This window comes from Annulohypoxylon maeteangense, assembly GCF_022496945.1.
Source record: "Annulohypoxylon maeteangense strain CBS 123835 unplaced genomic scaffold GGS22scaffold_4, whole genome shotgun sequence".
Lineage (NCBI taxonomy): Eukaryota > Fungi > Ascomycota > Sordariomycetes > Xylariales > Hypoxylaceae > Annulohypoxylon > Annulohypoxylon maeteangense.
This window is the reverse complement of record NW_025953251.1, coordinates 2,127,310-2,144,310: the sequence shown is the minus strand read 5'-3', so window position 1 is coordinate 2,144,310 and position 17,001 is coordinate 2,127,310. Positions and strand designations below refer to the sequence as shown.

The 17,001-nt window shown below is 47.8% G+C and overlaps 7 protein-coding genes across 7 annotated transcripts; 4 read left to right on the top strand and 3 right to left on the bottom strand.

The window, feature by feature from the left end:
* The first annotated feature begins 384 nt into the window (after positions 1 to 384).
* On the top strand, positions 385 to 2,607 carry GGS22DRAFT_113059 (uncharacterized protein). The gene has a single exon (XM_047958007.1). The coding sequence runs from the start codon at positions 533 to 535 to the stop codon at positions 2,381 to 2,383; it is 1,851 nt and encodes a 616-aa protein (XP_047821519.1). The 5' UTR covers positions 385 to 532; the 3' UTR covers positions 2,384 to 2,607.
* Positions 2,608 to 3,399: 792 nt separating this feature from the next.
* GGS22DRAFT_186516 (Triosephosphate isomerase) lies at positions 3,400 to 4,446 on the top strand (the record flags this gene model as incomplete). Its single annotated transcript, XM_047964465.1, has 4 exons — positions 3,400 to 3,437; positions 3,532 to 3,602; positions 3,741 to 4,346; positions 4,415 to 4,446. The coding sequence occupies 4 exons, from the start codon at positions 3,400 to 3,402 to the stop codon at positions 4,444 to 4,446; spliced, it is 747 nt and encodes a 248-aa protein (XP_047821518.1).
* Positions 4,447 to 4,791: 345 nt separating this feature from the next.
* On the bottom strand, positions 4,792 to 5,362 carry GGS22DRAFT_186515 (thioredoxin-like protein; the record flags this gene model as incomplete). Its single annotated transcript, XM_047964464.1, has 3 exons — positions 4,792 to 5,083; positions 5,167 to 5,249; positions 5,324 to 5,362. 3 exons carry the CDS (start codon positions 5,360 to 5,362, stop codon positions 4,792 to 4,794), a joined length of 414 nt encoding a protein of 137 aa, XP_047821517.1.
* Positions 5,363 to 5,688: 326 nt separating this feature from the next.
* GGS22DRAFT_113004 (U1 small nuclear ribonucleoprotein of 70kDa MW N terminal-domain-containing protein) lies at positions 5,689 to 6,925 on the top strand. Its single transcript, XM_047958004.1, has 3 exons — positions 5,689 to 6,185; positions 6,306 to 6,433; positions 6,495 to 6,925. The coding sequence occupies exons 1-3, from the start codon at positions 5,924 to 5,926 to the stop codon at positions 6,798 to 6,800; spliced, it is 696 nt and encodes a 231-aa protein (XP_047821516.1). The 5' UTR covers positions 5,689 to 5,923; the 3' UTR covers positions 6,801 to 6,925.
* A 1,287-nt stretch (positions 6,926 to 8,212) lies between these two features.
* On the bottom strand, positions 8,213 to 9,332 carry GGS22DRAFT_113014 (ribosomal protein L10). Its single transcript, XM_047958005.1, has 2 exons — positions 9,040 to 9,332; positions 8,213 to 8,961 (listed from the first exon to the last, which is right to left on the bottom strand). The coding sequence occupies exons 1-2, from the start codon at positions 9,228 to 9,230 to the stop codon at positions 8,370 to 8,372; spliced, it is 783 nt and encodes a 260-aa protein (XP_047821515.1). The 5' UTR covers positions 9,231 to 9,332; the 3' UTR covers positions 8,213 to 8,369.
* Positions 9,333 to 9,573: 241 nt separating this feature from the next.
* GGS22DRAFT_112992 (mitochondrial intermembrane space translocase subunit) lies at positions 9,574 to 10,636 on the top strand. Its single transcript, XM_047958003.1, has 3 exons — positions 9,574 to 9,704; positions 9,780 to 9,849; positions 9,954 to 10,636. Exons 1-3 carry the CDS (start codon positions 9,697 to 9,699, stop codon positions 10,152 to 10,154), a joined length of 279 nt encoding a protein of 92 aa, XP_047821514.1. The 5' UTR covers positions 9,574 to 9,696; the 3' UTR covers positions 10,155 to 10,636.
* GGS22DRAFT_157868 (nucleoporin subcomplex protein binding to Pom34-domain-containing protein) lies at positions 10,615 to 16,651 on the bottom strand. The gene is made up of 4 exons (XM_047960554.1): positions 16,379 to 16,651; positions 15,320 to 16,286; positions 12,144 to 15,260; positions 10,615 to 12,090 (listed from the first exon to the last, which is right to left on the bottom strand). The coding sequence occupies exons 1-4, from the start codon at positions 16,450 to 16,452 to the stop codon at positions 10,741 to 10,743; spliced, it is 5,508 nt and encodes a 1,835-aa protein (XP_047821513.1). The 5' UTR covers positions 16,453 to 16,651; the 3' UTR covers positions 10,615 to 10,740.
* Positions 16,652 to 17,001: the final 350 nt, after the last annotated feature.

Below are 17,001 nucleotides of genomic sequence, written 5' to 3'. Positions count from 1 at the left end.
GTCCCCCCCCCCCCCCCCCCCCCCCCCCACCCCCCCCCCCCCCCCCCCCCCCCCCCCGCCCCCCCCCCCCCCCCCCCCCCCCGGTATACTACAATATTGTACGCTTATATTGACAAAATTGAGATCAAGGAGGGCAATAATGGTGACGCCCAACTCCTTATCCCCCCCGGCTATGTAGAATATTAACTCTAGAAGTGCAAAAATCCTTCTACGCATTCGCCTCATGCCCATCATGAATGTTGTTTGACTGTGCCCCGCTTCAGTTTGCTATAAATTCGCAATTTTCCTCTTGATGACCTATACCCTTTCCTCGAAGGGGAGTTCATATCCACCATCATTTGGGTGCTTACGAATGCTATTAAATATATAAAATATAAAATCCAAGGTGGATATTTTATTAAATTATTTACTATATACCTATGTTATAACTACGTGGATATTAGATTGAAGTCTTACACTTAAATCTAGACTCTGCATATATCTTGCCACTTCTTTCAAAATACATCGTTTAAGCCGTTGCACTGCCGTCACAATGGCTGGGAACCAGAGAAATGCCAATATCAATGGACCACATGGTGCTCACAGACCTCATGTCCCCATTGTTCCCGTTGGTCCAGGCAGTCGCCCGGTCCATCTACAACTCTCCCCCGTGCAGCCACTGTCAGGCCCCTCGCGAGCCGGGCTACCGGTGGATATGGCCAGGGGGCCATCCGTAGAGATATCGGACGTTAGCCGTGATCTCAAAACAACGAACGACATGAGAGAGGATCTCACAGATTACGCCATCTTCCGGTTCGAGAAAATGACGACGCAAAACCAATACGACGACGAAGGCAGTCCACAGATACCTACGTGGGATAGGGCGATAAGAACTCGAGTTCCTGGCATGTCACCCAGGGAAATCGTTCGAGAAATACAACATCTAAATAGGAATACACGTAACTTGACCGAGAAGCTGAAGTCCTTGAGCCCCGTGCTACAGCGTCAGATAGACAAGGCACAAGAACATCTCGCTTTACAGAATCCCGATCCGATTAACTACCACTGGGTTCTCGCCCAACTAGACCATCAACTGAGAGAGATCGCCCCTTACGTCGTAGTCGCTAGCGGAAGTCGTTCGACGCCCCGGAGACACCATGGTTCGAACAGGAGACGATCTCAAGGGCGAACTAGTAGGTATGAGAGAAAATCGTACGAGAGGATCTCACTGCGAGCTTACTTCAAACGTATGCCCAGACCGAACGTTGATATTGCCATGCTCTGGGAAGCGAAGAACTCGCAGAATAACCAGGTCGTCCGCCCACATTCACAACCTCACCAGCACCCACACCAACAGTCACACCCCCATCAGCAGCCGCAACTGCAGTTTAATAACCCTAGCTTAGACCTGCGAGCACAGAGGCCGGGTGCTGTACCCTCGAGGACTGGCACGCCATTTAGACCGGATGCCGGTCGTGACCCGCCGCCTGTTGCACTACACTCGAATAAAACCGGGATGTTTAACGCAGCTAACCCCGTCAACAGCGCCACGGTTAGGGGTAGAGACATAGGTAGAGATATAGGTAGAGGCAGAGTAAAGAAGTCGACTAGGGATCGCAGTGACCGCGACGCTATCGAGAGCGACTCGGATTGCTCCAACGATCTATCAATGGACCGATCGGTTGATAGTCAGACGACTCCTGACACATCCGCGCCCGGATCACCATACAACGGTATGAGTCATGCCCGAGGTCGTGGCGGAGATCGAATACCGACTAGAAATAAGAGCGTAAGGCACGATAGCAATATTCACGATCGGCGTTCCCCAAGGAGGCAGCAATACTTCGACGCCGAGGCTAAGCCAAGAGCACAGCCTGAGATCGCGCCAAGGCCTCCTCGCCCGCCTCTACCGCCGCCACAAATGATAGATATCGATAAGATCAAAGACGAAGCTTACTTAGCGGGTATGCGTCATGGGCGAGAGGGGGCGCGAATTTTCCAGGAACGAGCATATCGCGAAAGCAAACGCACACAACCCAAACCACATATAATCCTAGAGACTCGGTCACCAGCCCCTGCTTATAGAAGGCGCACATCTAGTTCCAACCCCGAAAGGTTTCGTCCTGGAAGAGGCCTTGACGATGAGATAGGTAGTTTCGATCGATTATCGCTTGATGAAGAAGACGGTTATGGGTCCGCAATCCGTCGCGTCGACGCTCGTCAACGAAGGGAATTCGAATATCTCTTGCACCAAGGATCGGTCTTGGAAGACGACCCTTTTGACCGTGATAGACCGTCGTACTCAAGACATGGTAGTACACGATATCGAAAGTCTTACGCGATGGATGGCTCCGAAAGCGATCTTAGTCTGCCAGAAAGGGGCAAGAAATGGTTCCGTAATTGAGCCATATCTACCTACTTTTGCGTTGCTGCGATTCCATTTCTAGAATAGGGACCTAGGTGTAAGGAATGTAGCAATCCATAGTGTTCGAAATAAGGTTCAGTGATAAATTGTCTAAGGTGAAATGTTGAACTGGGACCTATCTGTTATTGTATAATGTTTGTACTACCCTAAATAATGTTTCGTTGAGTTATATACCAAATGATATGTACCAACTAGGTACCTACATACGCATATGATAGGTATATATTTAGCGTTGGTATTGTATTGATGTATACAGAATATACCCAATTGATGTACGATTACGTGGTAGAGGTACTTACTAAGGTGAAAAGGAAAAAACATTGAACTTGGCAATCTATTCTAGTTAAGAATATTATACTTGACGTAATAGTGAATTACGTTTGGGTCTATAGGTACCTATAAAATACCTGATCTGGTGTGGATGAGCGATTTCATTGTCCGTAGTGACGATATAGTGGCGGGGTTTTTGACCTGCTTTTTTTTTTTTTTTTAAGTATCTGTGGATGGAGGGGCAACTGAAGTTGCGTCCGGACCCCCACCTTACCTACCTAGATCATAGGTCCTAGGTACCTATACAGGTCGCAGGCCTTTTTATTGTTCAATTAGTGGGGCGTAAGTGTTAAGCAACAACTTGACTATCGAAGTATCATCATACGACCATGGGCAAGAAACAATACTTGTTAAAGAAGTTTCTGCTTAGCAGATATACCTCCACTTAAAGAACAATAAAAAGGCCTGCGACCTGTATGTAGTACATACATATGTACATAGGTAAGTATGATTTCCCCTTACTAGATCCCGTCAAACAGCCGTTTTCGATTTGCATCAACACTGCTAAGCTTCTCCTCCTTCTCCCCGAGTTATTTTCTTATTCTTCTCTTCACCACTTAACCTATTTATCCCATTCAAACCCGAATAGAATTATCCCATCCCTCATTAAGCTTTGGCTATTATTATCCTTCTGTCTACATTTATAGCTATATCTATTGCCCAACATGGCGCGCAAGTTCTTTGTCGGCGGCAACTTTAAGATGTATGGCCCATTGTACTCTGCCCATATGCTCGTGCTACCGCAGCTCGACGGCGCTTGGCATTAGAGGCTAATCTGCCATTGCTGGTTTGTTTAGGAACGGAACCATCTCGTCCGTCACAGAAATTGTCGAGAACTTAAATAAAGCTCAGCTAGACCCCAACACTGGTGAGCCTCTTCATATCTCTCCCTCTTACACTGCTCTCTCCCCCCCTTCTCTCTCTCTCTCTCTCTCTCTCTCTCTCTTACCGTACCTACCCCAACAACAAGAACGTAGCTTTGCTCACATCTGCTTCATATTATTAGAGACTGTCATAGCCCCACCGGCTCTCTACCTCCTCCTCGTTCGTGAACACGCCAAAAAGGATATCGGCGTTGCCGCGCAGAATGTATTTGATAAGCCTAACGGCGCTTTCACGGGCGAGATATCTGTCTCCCAGTTGAAGGACAGTGACATCAACTGGGTCATTCTCGGCCACTCCGAACGGCGGACCATCCTAGCCGAGAGCGATCAGGTTGTTGCTTCAAAGACAAAATATGCTACCGAGAATGGTGTTAGTGTTATCTGGTGCTGCGGCGAGTCCTTGGAGCAACGGGAGGCTGGCAAGACCCTTGAAGTTATCGCTTCCCAGCTCGCCGCTCTGAAGGCCCAGATCTCGGACTGGAGCAAGATTGTCATTGCCTACGAGCCTATCTGGGCTATTGGCACCGGCAAGGTTGCTACTACCCAGCAGGCTCAGGAGGTCCACGCCTCCATCCGGGCTTGGCTGGTCAAGAATGTTAACGAGGCTGTTGCCGACCAGACAAGAATCTTATACGGCGGCAGTGTCAGTGAGAAGAACTGCAAGGACCTGAGCAAGGAGAAGGATATCGACGGCTTCCTCGTCGGCGGTGCTAGTCTTAAGCCTGCATGTGAGTATTCCACCATCGCTGTTATCGATCAGCTTCGTGCCGTTGAACTGGGCTGATAAACCATATAGTCGTGGACATCATCAACAGCAAGTTGTCGTGAATGGGATGAGCTAGAGAAATCGGCGATTAGTCACGATCAGCGACAAAGTCAGGATGATGCCTAAGTCTGAACGTGAGCCATAAAACCAAGGTAATGGTCTTATTTGCTCACTTGCTTGCTATACCAATTCGAAAATGTCACGAGTTAAAAAGAATATTGAGACTTGAAATATGCTCGTTATTAGGGGATCGGCGAATATAGAATTGTCTCGTGATCGTTCGTAAAAAGGCTGTTTTCGGCTCAAGATCTTGGCCTCGTGGTGTTGTGCATCTTCAACCGTGTTATACATTTTGCTCGTAGTTGTACAAAGTTGCTAGTTATCCCCTGAAACACCTAGGGATTATCTTATACTGGCATGCCGTTGCCATGGTAAGGACTCCATACTCCTCTCACACTCTCATTGATACTCGTGATTGGTTTGTTGACCTTCTTAATCTTCTCCCCGCTTGCATCTCGTAATAATTCCACCTTCTTTAGTATTTGGAGCGGGTCCATATTTTTGACACATACGGATTTTTGCTTTCCATTAATGTAGTGGCCGATAAGTACGGGGTGTTTATGCGGCCGAGGAGCTACAGTGAATTCGATCTGGGGGTGAGAGGAAGCGAACTTCGACAGTTGTGATTTAATGAAAGAGCTTTATGAAGACTATGATTAATATTGTACTTTTTAGGAGGGGGGGGGGGGGGGGGTAGGCGTTGAATAGCCCTGTTTTCTTACTTCATTCCTCTGGAGCTTCCGGAATGGTCGCAATAATGGACGTCTATCTTCTTGCATTGCAAAATGAAGGCACCGATGCCGTTCTGATATTGATTGTTCGTTAGTCCATTTCCGCTTTATGATACGAAAAACTGCAAAGGCGTAATTGGTGATTTACCTGTCCAACGGAGACCTTCTCTAATGCCCTGATTGTCATTTTGTTGCGCCTGAGATTTGGTGACAATACTAGGTAGGTAGTAATTGCTATTTTAGAGGATGGAAGAATCAAATTGTATTTCTATGTATGTTGTCACTGGCCGGTTATAAGCCGGTTAAATGATACTAGGTATGTACCTAGCACTAGTACCTACGGATGTACCTTGCCTAGGTAGGTACATAGTTACCTATGTAAGTACTACGTACTAAACTGTTCCACAGTTGTACCTACTGTAAATCTGTACCTAGGTACTTTTTACTGGGTCAAATCATTAAAGATTGGATGGAGTAGGAGCATTCATGGGAAAGCTTTCAAGCAATTTCCTCGACTCTCTTCTTCTCCCAAACCCCCAAATCGAAATCCGACGCGAAACATTATCGCCCTTCTTTTTCTTTCATCTACCTAATCTATCAATGAGATTTCCCCCCCTACACTGTCTACCTTCGAGTCGTTCTCTGTTTCACCGTTAATCTTACATCTACCCATCCAAGCTCACTAACTTTTTTTTTATTGTAATAAAATCTTTCTCTTGCATCCCTTCTACAGAACCAATACGCGAGCATGACGGACAAACTGCCACCAAATCTCCTCGCGCTCTTCGCGCCACGACCACCTCTGCGATGGGTACCTGCGCCCGACTTCCCTCCCGAGCAGCGAAAAACTCATGTGATCACTGGCCTTTCTGGATATCTTCCGGTTCTCTATGCCTACAAGGACAACGATGGATATCGACCCACCGAGAGCTGGCTGCAGATGCGCGACAGGAAGAAGCTGGAGAAGAAGGTCCAACAAGAAAATATATTAACTGAAGGCCCAGTACACTGTTCGTGATCCATCATCACATTTCGTCATTTTGTTTAAATTTATTCTTTCTTGAAATGAAACCCCTCCCCCAAAACAGAACAATAAAAAAGGAAATTTGGTGTTAACATTTCTCTGATAGATAAACCTAATGACGACCCTAACATACGCGGTGATCCTTTCAAGACCTTGATTGTCGCTCGTCTTAGCTATGATGCCAACGAACATGACCTCGAGAAGGAATTCGGGCGCTTTGGCCCCGTCGAACGCGTATGTGATACTTACATTTCTCCCGTGTTACATTTCACGCTAACATTGTTATTTTCTCTAGATCCGTATCATTACTGATACCCATGCAAGCGAAAAGCCGAACAAGAAGAAGAAGCCCCATCGAGGATATGCTTTTGTTGTTTTTGAACGTGAGAAAGACATGAGAGGTAATGCTGCCATTGATTTTTTCCCAGAATATCCATCTCGAACCCTAGGATCTGCTTCGCCCATGTCTTTCATACGAGATTTGGCCCTCAAGCATGCCGATCTCTTCCCCTTCCCCTTCTATTCCCCTTCTTCCCCCCTTTTTTCTATCGAGATGAGGTATGAAATAATTGGTAAGGCTTTACTAACAAACGCGCGTTGATGCGCACGTGTGACTAGCTGCTTTGGATGGTTGCGACGGTATCCGCATTAGGGACCGTCGAATTAAGGTCGACGTTGAAAGAGGCCGAACAGTTAAGGGCTGGAAGCCTCGCCGGTTTGGTGGTGGTCTAGGTGGTCGAGGATACTCGAAGGCAGCACCTCCCCAGCCCAGAGGGCCTGGATTTGGAGGTGGTTTTGGTGGACGGGACGGTTTCCGGGGAGGTTTCCAAGGACGTGGAAGAGGAGGATTCATGGGTGGTCGCGATCGCGGCTTCCGAGGCGGAGGCGCTGGTGGTGGCGCTAGTGGAGATTTCGGCCCTGGTCGTGACCGTGGCTTCGGTCCTCAGAACGGCTACAACCCGCCGCCTAACGCCCCAGCCGGTCCCAATTGGGGTGGTCGTCGTGGGTTCAGTGGAGGAGACCGTGATCGCAATGGACTAGGGGGTGGGTATGACTCGCGCAACGGCAGTCGCTCATATGATGATAGATCAGGCGGACATCGCGACGGAGGTAGATTCGGTGATCGCGATCGTCGGAGCGGCGCCAACTTCGAACCGGTTCGTGGCGGACGAGAGCCTCGGGACTTTGATAGGTCGAGAGAGGACGAGAGTCGAAAGCGGGGCTACGAAGGGACCTACGAAGATCCGCGCAAGCTACGACGATACTAAGCCGGCTTCCTTATCGAGGCAAGAGTCGCTTTGTCTTGGTGGGTATCTTCTGTCTTCCATGCTTCTACACATTCGTCACTACCCTGACTTTTCCTTCTACCTTTCGACACCAAGGGTAAGCAAGGGTAAGATCGTTTGAAAGTTACTGGATGAACAACAGCTACTCCCAGACTACCCGACGATCAACCAAAAGGTAAACCGGACGCGAATACATTGAGCAACCTTGATAAGACTGGAATTTACTTTCCTTCTCATAGTTTTGGTTGACATCCGACGCCCGATTATCTTCCGGATCGCCGTTACCACCCCTATCACTACAAGAGGAGAGGTAATGCTGTTTCTCTCTTTTTAATGCCCTTACATGTACTCTATAATGACCGTAGGGAATAATCGCGAGGTCTAGCTATGTCGTATGCAATAAAAGGCGAACTATTTTTTTTTTTCTCCCAAGGTAAAGTCGGAGGTAAGAGATTACGAAAAAACAAAACCTACTGACCGGGAAGTTTTTGTCACGGGAGGGGGCATCGGGTGAAGAAAAAAGAAAAAGGCAACGAGTTAATGAGCTTTGGCATGTAGTACAGCAGCACATAGTTCTTGCTTGATATATTCACAAGCAGTGATGAATTGTAAGATATGTAATCGATAGAGAAAGAGAGAGAAAGCTACCTGGTAGTACCGCAGCCGTCATTGGTACCTAGTGCAATGTAGGCAGTGACAATTATCTACCTACCCGTAAGGCTCACATACTGCATCTTGATGGAATAGTAAAACTCTAATCATATATACCGGTCCCTATTTTGCCTCCACCGAACGCCAGCAACCAATGGTATCACCGTAAATGCACACATACGAGTTATATACGGGAGGGAGAAATAGTAAGAGTGGAGTGTTGACTACCACTATTAGGTTCCTTCCTGATCGACTCCCTCATTGTCCTCGACGTTGCCCGTAACCCCTAGATCTACTGGGGTGACTTTGGTGGTGGCCGCGCTCCAATAAGCGAGGACCTTGATCTTGAATTCGCTCAAACAGACGCTGAATAGCTTGAGTAGCCTCGTCTGCTGCGAGTCTAGGACATCGCCTTCACGGCAAACGACATACCCGCCAGATTCCTGAGGGCCTTCGGGTCCCTCCTCAAGGACGACGCGGCCCTTAATCATACGGACGGGCACGCCGAGCCGGCGCAACTCAGGCTCGAGGGTGTGGCCAATGGGCACGTCGTATTCCGCGGGCACCTCACCGCCGGTGGCATAGATGGTGCCGTACGGAACGATGAAGTCGCGCGGGGCGGTGGCGCCGGCGCGGGCGAAGTCGATCTTGTCCTGAGATAAGGTTTCCAGGTATGGGAGGAGTTGGTCAGGTGTGCGGTTTGTGAAAATAAGGCCGACAGTACCGCGCAGATAGGGGGTTAGGTGGTAGATATTGTCTGCGTAACTATCCTCGGGACTGTGGCCCAAGGCGCGTGCCATAAGTTTGGTCTTGCCGAAAAAAAGTCTAGCGATGTTAGGTCATAAGATCTAAGAATTGAGATATACGACAGATGATATATGTTATAGGTATAGAAAGACATACCGACTATCGGATAATTCTTGCCTCACGCCCTTGAGGTAGGTGTTGCGCATGTTGTCGACACTGAAGACGAAACAGTGCTGGTAGTCGGGGATGCATTTTCGGATGTTCTCGAATAGACGGTCTTTGTCTTCACGCGTCTTCTTGTTGACCTGCGTCATATAGACAACCTTAGATCGTTTAGACTTTGGCATTGTGATTTGATTTTGTTGTTTGTTCAAGTTTATAATGGGTTGTAAGTAATAGTAGGCTTGTAACTGAAGTGGGAGTTTCTATGGGCGACTTGAACTTTTTTTTCTTCTTTGAAAGATAAATGATTAAAACTCCAATCGATTAGCGGATAGTCTTGTCTTTTCCCCGCTAGAGCTTGGGACAAGGGCACCCCGGTCTACCACATACTATGTACATATATTAGACTTTAATCTTAGCCAATCACTTACTAGAACCAGAAGTAGTGATTCCGGACCCAAGGAAAACCCGGATGGTTTTTATCGATAACTAAAAATACATATGTACATAGTTCCTAACCTTAGGATCTATGAAGCTTCATTAGAAAGTCAATCTTGACTTGCTATTCGTACTTATACAAACTTTCCGATTTTTTCTTAAAAAAAAACTCTTCTTGTGTCAATCCAACGTCTCTGTGAAAGCATCAAGAATATGGACGGGTAAGTCTTCCTTTGATCGGGATAGCCTCTTTGAGAAATTTTCAAGAGAACGTTTAATCTAACCTAAATTTGTAGATTGACGGCAGTCGAGACGCGCGAGCTGGAGCAGCGTATGCAAAAGCAGCAGATGAAGGTCTTCTTTGGTGTATGTCAAGATGATTTTACTCTACGAGCCACCTCAAAGTGTCTTGTAATCGATAATATATTATATATCTATTTCTTGCCAGTCTACTAACGAAAGACGGGCAGCTCTTCAGCAACTTGGTTGACCACTGCTTCATGTCATGCGTCGACGACTTCACCACAAAATCATTAACGGGCCGCGAGTCCGGCTGCGTAACTCGTTGCGTCCAGAAGCACATGGCCTTGTCACAGCGCCTGAGCGAACGCTTCCAAGAATATAATGCTCAGATGACTCAACAACAGCAGCAACAGGGTGGTTTCCGATAGATTGGCGATCTTGGTGGGGAGAGGTATCTTTCTTTCAGGGGTTCCTATACACTAGGCGTCCGGAAATCCAGTGGCTGGATTGGAGATATGTCTGATCGGAACCAGCTACACGTATATGTAAAAAGAGAGAGAAAACTCTAACAGGCATTGGGTTAAGACTATTTCAGCAGCAACCACTTGAGTGCCATATTATCAATAGGCACGGGATTAAAGGTTATGATATAGCTTCACTGTAACAGTAGGAACTCTACGGGAAACGACGGATCTCGGAGTAAAAAAAAGAGGTGGGAGGACAAGAAAGAGAAATCAACCGGAAACCGAACGGCAAATGTTACCATTTCAACTCCTTGTATCATGGGCATTTTCCTTCTTCCATGGTACTATCGTATTATAATTTGGCGGTGATGTCGTACATCACCTTTGCAAATCAGTTTCATTATGTCACTGGAAAAAATCACTATGCGAGACACCGCTATGGATTCAAGCTTTGGAGGCTTTGTAGTGTATAAATTGGCCATTGCTACCAACGGGTCATTGCCTAGAGGCCGAGGATTATCATTGCCCGCCTGTATCCCCAATGCTGTACTCATTCTAAACCTTCACCGAGCACAAGTCGTACAAGTTCTAACTGCTCGATTACCTTCTCCTCGAGCTTATTCTCAAGCCCGTTAGTTCTGTTTCGGCCAGAGGATGGCATGCTCCTCCATTCCGCTTCTCGCGGCCCCAACGTCACCAGCCTCTCCCTCAAAAGCTTACGACGGTCTATCCAGAACTCGACGCTCTCTACCAATCCTGCCGAGTCCCATTCAACAGCAGGGACGTCCCTCGCATTATTCGCACGTAAAGTTCCTAGTACACGTGTCATGAGAGCAAGCGAGTGTATCTCGGACACCGACAAAAGTGTTATGTAATCGCGGTCATTGCGATCTCGTCTTCGACTGTCGTCGGGAGGTTCGAATCGGTCAACGCTGGATTGCATGAGATTTGGAAATTGGTTGAGCACGTATGCGACCTCCGAGGCGATCGTAGTGCCTAAGGCTGCCAGGATGTTGAGCAGTAAAGGAACAATGCCTTTCGCCCATATGCTGTAGCAGCGTTGAAGGCCAACGGAGTCAGCAAAAGGCTTCACGTTTGATCGGCGCAAGTAAGTCGCCAAGTTAGCCGACGTGATGTGATTGAGTAGGCCATCACAAGCTAGTTGCTCTGCTACTAGAGGAAGCGTGGATAGCTCAAGTAGAAAAATGAGGGACAATTCACCATATATGGGATCACCCTGGTCAGCTAACTTATCTGCCCACGAGTACAGCGACACAGCGGCTTGTACGGCATCATGGGTGGCCAGGATATTTAGGATCTGTGTCTGGTTCTGATCCATGCCCGGGAGGCAAAGGCAAGCCTGTAGGATAGCGTTGATAAGAGCGACGTCACCCGGTAAAATGGAGGGCTGTGAATCGTGGACTAATGAAACCAGGGTTCGAAATCCTCTAGCAACGACGATATCAATTATGCTCAAGGCAGTCTGAGAGACTGTAGCGGCGGATAGGCCATTCCCGAGCTTCTCAGGCCCTACACTTGCCAGTGCTCGGACCTGGGCTCGCAACGTAACGTAAAGCAGCTTTAGAAGCATTCGATGGAGCGAAATATTCTCTGGCGAGTATGGTTCTTGAACACTGCTGACCGTTGCCCATATTGCTGTTAGGAGCTGAGAAATATCGCCAGGCGATGGGGCGCTATCGACGACTCTCTGGACCAACATGAGCGCCAGATTGACTCGCGATTCTGCAAGCCGTTCGAATACTTGGTCGTGGCCCTGCGTATCTTCGTTCGCCTCTAGGCATTGTTGAGCAACCTGTAAAGAGTGCTTCTTCAAGGTGCCATTACTCGGCAAACAAGTGCTAAGTTCGAGCAATAGAAATTCCCAGGCATGATATAGAGACTGTTTATATGTTAGGTATAAATCACTTCGAGGTGGACGTCTGGGGAACTCACGATTTGAGCGTCGACTAATGATAGATTGATATTAGCCTTCTCCATCTCACTTCTGAATCCATTATTCCGGGGGCCGATCCAACCTGGATCAAATCCAAGCATGCTGTCTGCAAAATCTATGGCATAGTAGAAACCAGCCCCCAGAGACCGGGGTCCAAGCAAAGTTCGCTTGAAGTTATCGAGGGTATAGCCGGCATACTGGTTGCTAAAATTCCGAGAGAAATTAACATGTAGACCTCTGTTGTAGCTAGAGACTGCAACACCATCCCGTAGATAATAATCCAAGTCCCGCGTCAGGTCGCTAGCGAATGTGCTCCCTTGTCCTATCTGTCGAAGATGGAAGAGCTGCATGGCGAAAACCTCGGCAACATATGCGGCGATACGAGCGTCGTTACAGGCTTGCAATGCATTGGTTTTAGAAACGATAGAAGAAGGTTTCAATTCGCGGACGAAGCTCCGGAGCTCGGTGAGAAAACCAGTGTTCTTCTGCATGGTAAAGATGGTCCATGGCCAGAAGTTTTGTGCCGAGGTGATAAAATCTAAAATCGAGAGTACCTCAGACTCCTCGATTTTAGATATAGACGCAAGCCGATCGAGAGCGGAAGTGAGAACCGAACTGGACGATGCTTCTGTCGGTTTACTGTTACCATTCTTAGCATCACGAGGAGTCTTTCCCGTGAGAAGACAGTTCGCCATCCACTGTTGCCTGTTTCTAACAATGGTAGAGAAGAATCGCCATATTGCGTTAACTTCCTGGGCTTGGTTGAAAGGTCTATCTAACGTTGACAAGAGTTGAAGGAATGAACGAGACGTCTGTGGACCAAGGTATCCCAGTAGCGAAGGTGGCTCTCCGGTGCTTTTACCAGCGCTGATCACTAATGCTTCTAGCAGTTCAATAGCTGGTCCCTTGAAAGCGTCATGACAGGCGCAAACACGGGCAACAAAGGGCGTTATCTTAAACAACTGGTGCTCGACTGTAGTGGAAGGCTGGTCGAAATAGTTTGCTATTCTTACCAAGCTTCTCGTAAGCCCCAGTACGGCCTCGGTTTGGGCACGAAAAGCCTCCGTCTTGTTGGCATAGACCGTACAGCCAAAGGGCTGGGTTGCAGCCACCAGCGTTATCAGAAGCGGTTGGATACGGAGACTTCCGGCTGACGGCGCCAGAAAACTATCAATTACATATTTGGCTGCTGGCTCCAGAGCTGACATTAAGAACGTCTTTCCCTTCACATCGTCCATGTTGAACGTGTAGAAGATGACTTTGTCCATGATAGGCACTACGTCGCGCACGAGGAGTATTCGATCTAAGTGGGATGAAAACCTCCACGTAGACGAATTTTCTAACACGTCCATGGCTGTGCGGGCAATTGCCAGGGAAATCTGGGTGACTATCTTGTCCGAAACGCCAAGCCAGATATCGTAGCTTTGTTTTTGCCGGGTATTTATCTTTACGTTCGTTTTACGCCGTACTGAGCTGCTCATAGCGCTGTCGACGAGACTGGAAAAGAGGCGCATAGAAGACACGAGTAGCTGGAATCGAACGCCCGACAAGTCGAGATTTCCAACCAGTCTGGCCAGTCGCCCCCCCTGACCTTGGCTACCTAGAATGGTACACCGCGACATGTATGACCAAACTCGGCCAGGGCATATCGGTAGGACGGCGTGTAAAAATTGTAGACAAGCTACAAGAGCGGCTAGCCCCTCGTCATCCGGGTCGCCATCTAGAAGCATGTCTAGAGTGTCACAGACAACTGATATGATGTCTTTAGTCCGCGATAGTGCTCGGCTAGCTTCTCCTACGATAGCCAACGCGGTCTCTGGTATCTCAGAAGCCTTTTCATCCGAGCTCGCAGTCCTGAGGCATTCTATGCGTATCAACGTTGCGAGCAACGATATCACCTCTGCAACCTCGTCTATAGCGAGTGCTCCAAGCGCCAGGTTATACTTCTTCGGGGCGATATTGGCATCTAGTCTCTTCCCAAGTAGGGCCAGGGCGGAGTGCTCATATTCTACTTGCACAATTTTCCCCTCGTCTACAATAAAGCGGCCATACGTGCCCGCAGGCACGACGAATGGGTCGTCTTCCGTCGCTAATTGTCTCCGGTTTAAGACAGTCGAAATAAGGGGAAAGTCATCAAAAAAACGAATTGCGTTGGAGTTGTCCTCCTCATCGGTGAGGTGGTATTCATTGAAATCTTCTGGCAAGACAAATGTGAGGGTGGGTGTTTTTTGTAGTAAGCGAAGGATGAGCTCATGGTTACTCTCTTCGGTGAAGTGAGCGGAGCAGTAAAGTGTGCGGCACAATGTGAGGAAGGGCATGAACTCGTACGGGAAACGGTTCAGCGCCTGGTGAAAATAACTTTCGACAATGATGTCGTCATGTAAGGCCAAGTTACGTATGTCGTGTTCCGCAGGGGCATTATTTGGTTGCCCGAGATCCCAGTAGCCTTGACCCCCAGACAGTATTGATAGCAGGGAATGGACTGGTTCCGCCTTATATCCTACAAAAGGATAAGTGACCTTAAGCAGGTCTAGAAACGCGACCCTCATACGCGAGCCAACCGAAGTAGGAAATATGGCGCCGCTAGATGTGCCGAGATGCGACGACATCGCAGCAATGACATCGTAGGCATGTCCTTTATCTATAACCACCTTTGCAAGTATTTCAATTCGTTTCAAGTCGCGATCGAAGTTCTTATTAATGAGAAAATCGTCATATCTCCGCTTATCAATGGTGGTGATGCTCCCAGCAGAGTTCCTTCTCCCTGCCGTTGGAATCATCTGCGTAGCTGAATCGTAGTTTTCAACCGCTTTCTCATTCTGGATAGCATCACGCCTCTCAGCTCGTTCTTGGTAAGATGAGAACATAGCGTGGACCACCGGGACCCAAGCAAACAACACTGGGATAGCGTAGAATGAACCTAAGCTAACCGCGTTATCCAGGACATCGTGAATAATTTCAAGGACATTCGAAGAGGCGAGGTATTCGTCGTCTGTGTTCAACTCTACCTCCCCTTCGAAGAACGCCATCATCCTCGGCAAATTGAGGATAGATAAGGAGATGATGCATGTGAGGCATTGCAATGGAACCGCTAACTCTGATATATGTTCTGGCATCTACATACCATATTAGCAAAAGCAGAGGATCTGGCGTGTGCTGTATGTAAATAACTCACCGCTTGAAGCTCGTTCAAGAAGCCAAATGCACCGACTAAAGAAAACCATTGCTGTGCCACCTGAACCGATACGAAGTTATCGCTTGACAAATCCAGTAGCTGAAAGACCACGACCATCCGATGAAGAGCCTCGGTAAGCCATGTCTGGACCCATCGCCAACCGAGCTCGTCTGTCAGAAGGCTCTTGTCCTCCACTGTCGCATCGATCCCAGCTTGCGAGCGCGATATTGAGTCTGGTATTAGATTTAAGTACTGAGTCACTAGCGCGTGGAATGTTTTGGTAGGCGTGTCACCGGGAGATTTCTGTGGCTGCTTAGGAGACATGCCATACGCCTCCAGATAGGATTTCCGGATCATCCTCGATGCGTCGGTTGTAGGAGAGGCAGGCAGGTGTTCCTGCAATATCAACGTGAATATGTAGTCATTCGTAGCAGCGTAGTAACGGCATTCGTCAAGGTAAGTCTGGAATATGCGCTGCTTTCTACTCTCCGGTTTCTCAAAGTTTGCTTGTATTTCATCCGCGTCGATGGTGCCCCCGATATTGAACCCGGGAAGAATATTGGTTGTTTGCGCATTTGCAGCACCAGCTGCCTCTCGCAGATTTGCGACATCTTGATTTGAAATTGGGCCTAGGAGCTGATTCCGGGGGCGCGATTGGAACTCAACGACAACGACCCGAAGAGCAGCGATCTCGTTTATACGAGCATTCTTACTTAACCAAAGAGCATCCTCTTTAACGACGTTGATATCGTACTTCTCGTTCGAGGTAGGAGTTACTTGAATAGCAGCCGTTTTCTTGACGAAGCTTGCATGGTGAGTATTCTTGTCGCTTGGGGGATCGAAAGCAGAGCCAGGTTTGGTGAAGAAGGATTGGACCAGGGGATCGGTGAGATAATCGATGACAGCACGACTACTCTGTCGATGGCCAGAAGGGTCTGTCAATGCTGAAGCTATGATCTTCCATGATCTGAAGCGAGCAAGAAGAGTAACCAAGATGATTAGTTATGAGAGTCCTTTAGATCTTATTACCAAGTTATCAATTATTATTATGGTACTTACAGAATAACATTCTCGCCTTTCAGGCACGGTTCCAATGGAGGTAGGTAATGGTCGTCGGATAGTGGTTCTGCCATTGCTGCAGCTATCAGCAGACAATGCGCAGTTGATTGTGCATCGAATTCATGTGAAGTGGTAGGAATGAGAAGAAGAGGAGGAATAATAAGAGAAAGAAGTTGTTATCTTTGGTTGCGACGCGCTTCAATATTTGCAAGAATGTTGAAACCCGCGAATTTACAACGTTGCCAAAGCTTAAATGCTTAATGCTGATATGGGTGTAACGGCCTGATAACTTTATTGGAACAAGAGAAAAAAAAGGTTCAGCGCCAACCTTGCCTAACAGCTGGAGCTCTAAATCTTGCACCTGCAGGTACAATGCCTAGTCAGAGTCTAACCATTTAGAGATTAGCGTGCTGTGATCCATCTATAGGCCTGTACCGAGTACCTATCTACTTAGTACCTACTAGGTACTGGGCATTTAAGTACTTCATAATGTACGCATCAGCAGGCGCAAGCCACCCATTACTATCGATAAGATTTTAGCCTCAGCCTTACATGGAGGGGTGTAGGTGTACCGGTACAAAGGTAGAGGTCAATAGGATGACTCCGATTCCCGGAAATAATGA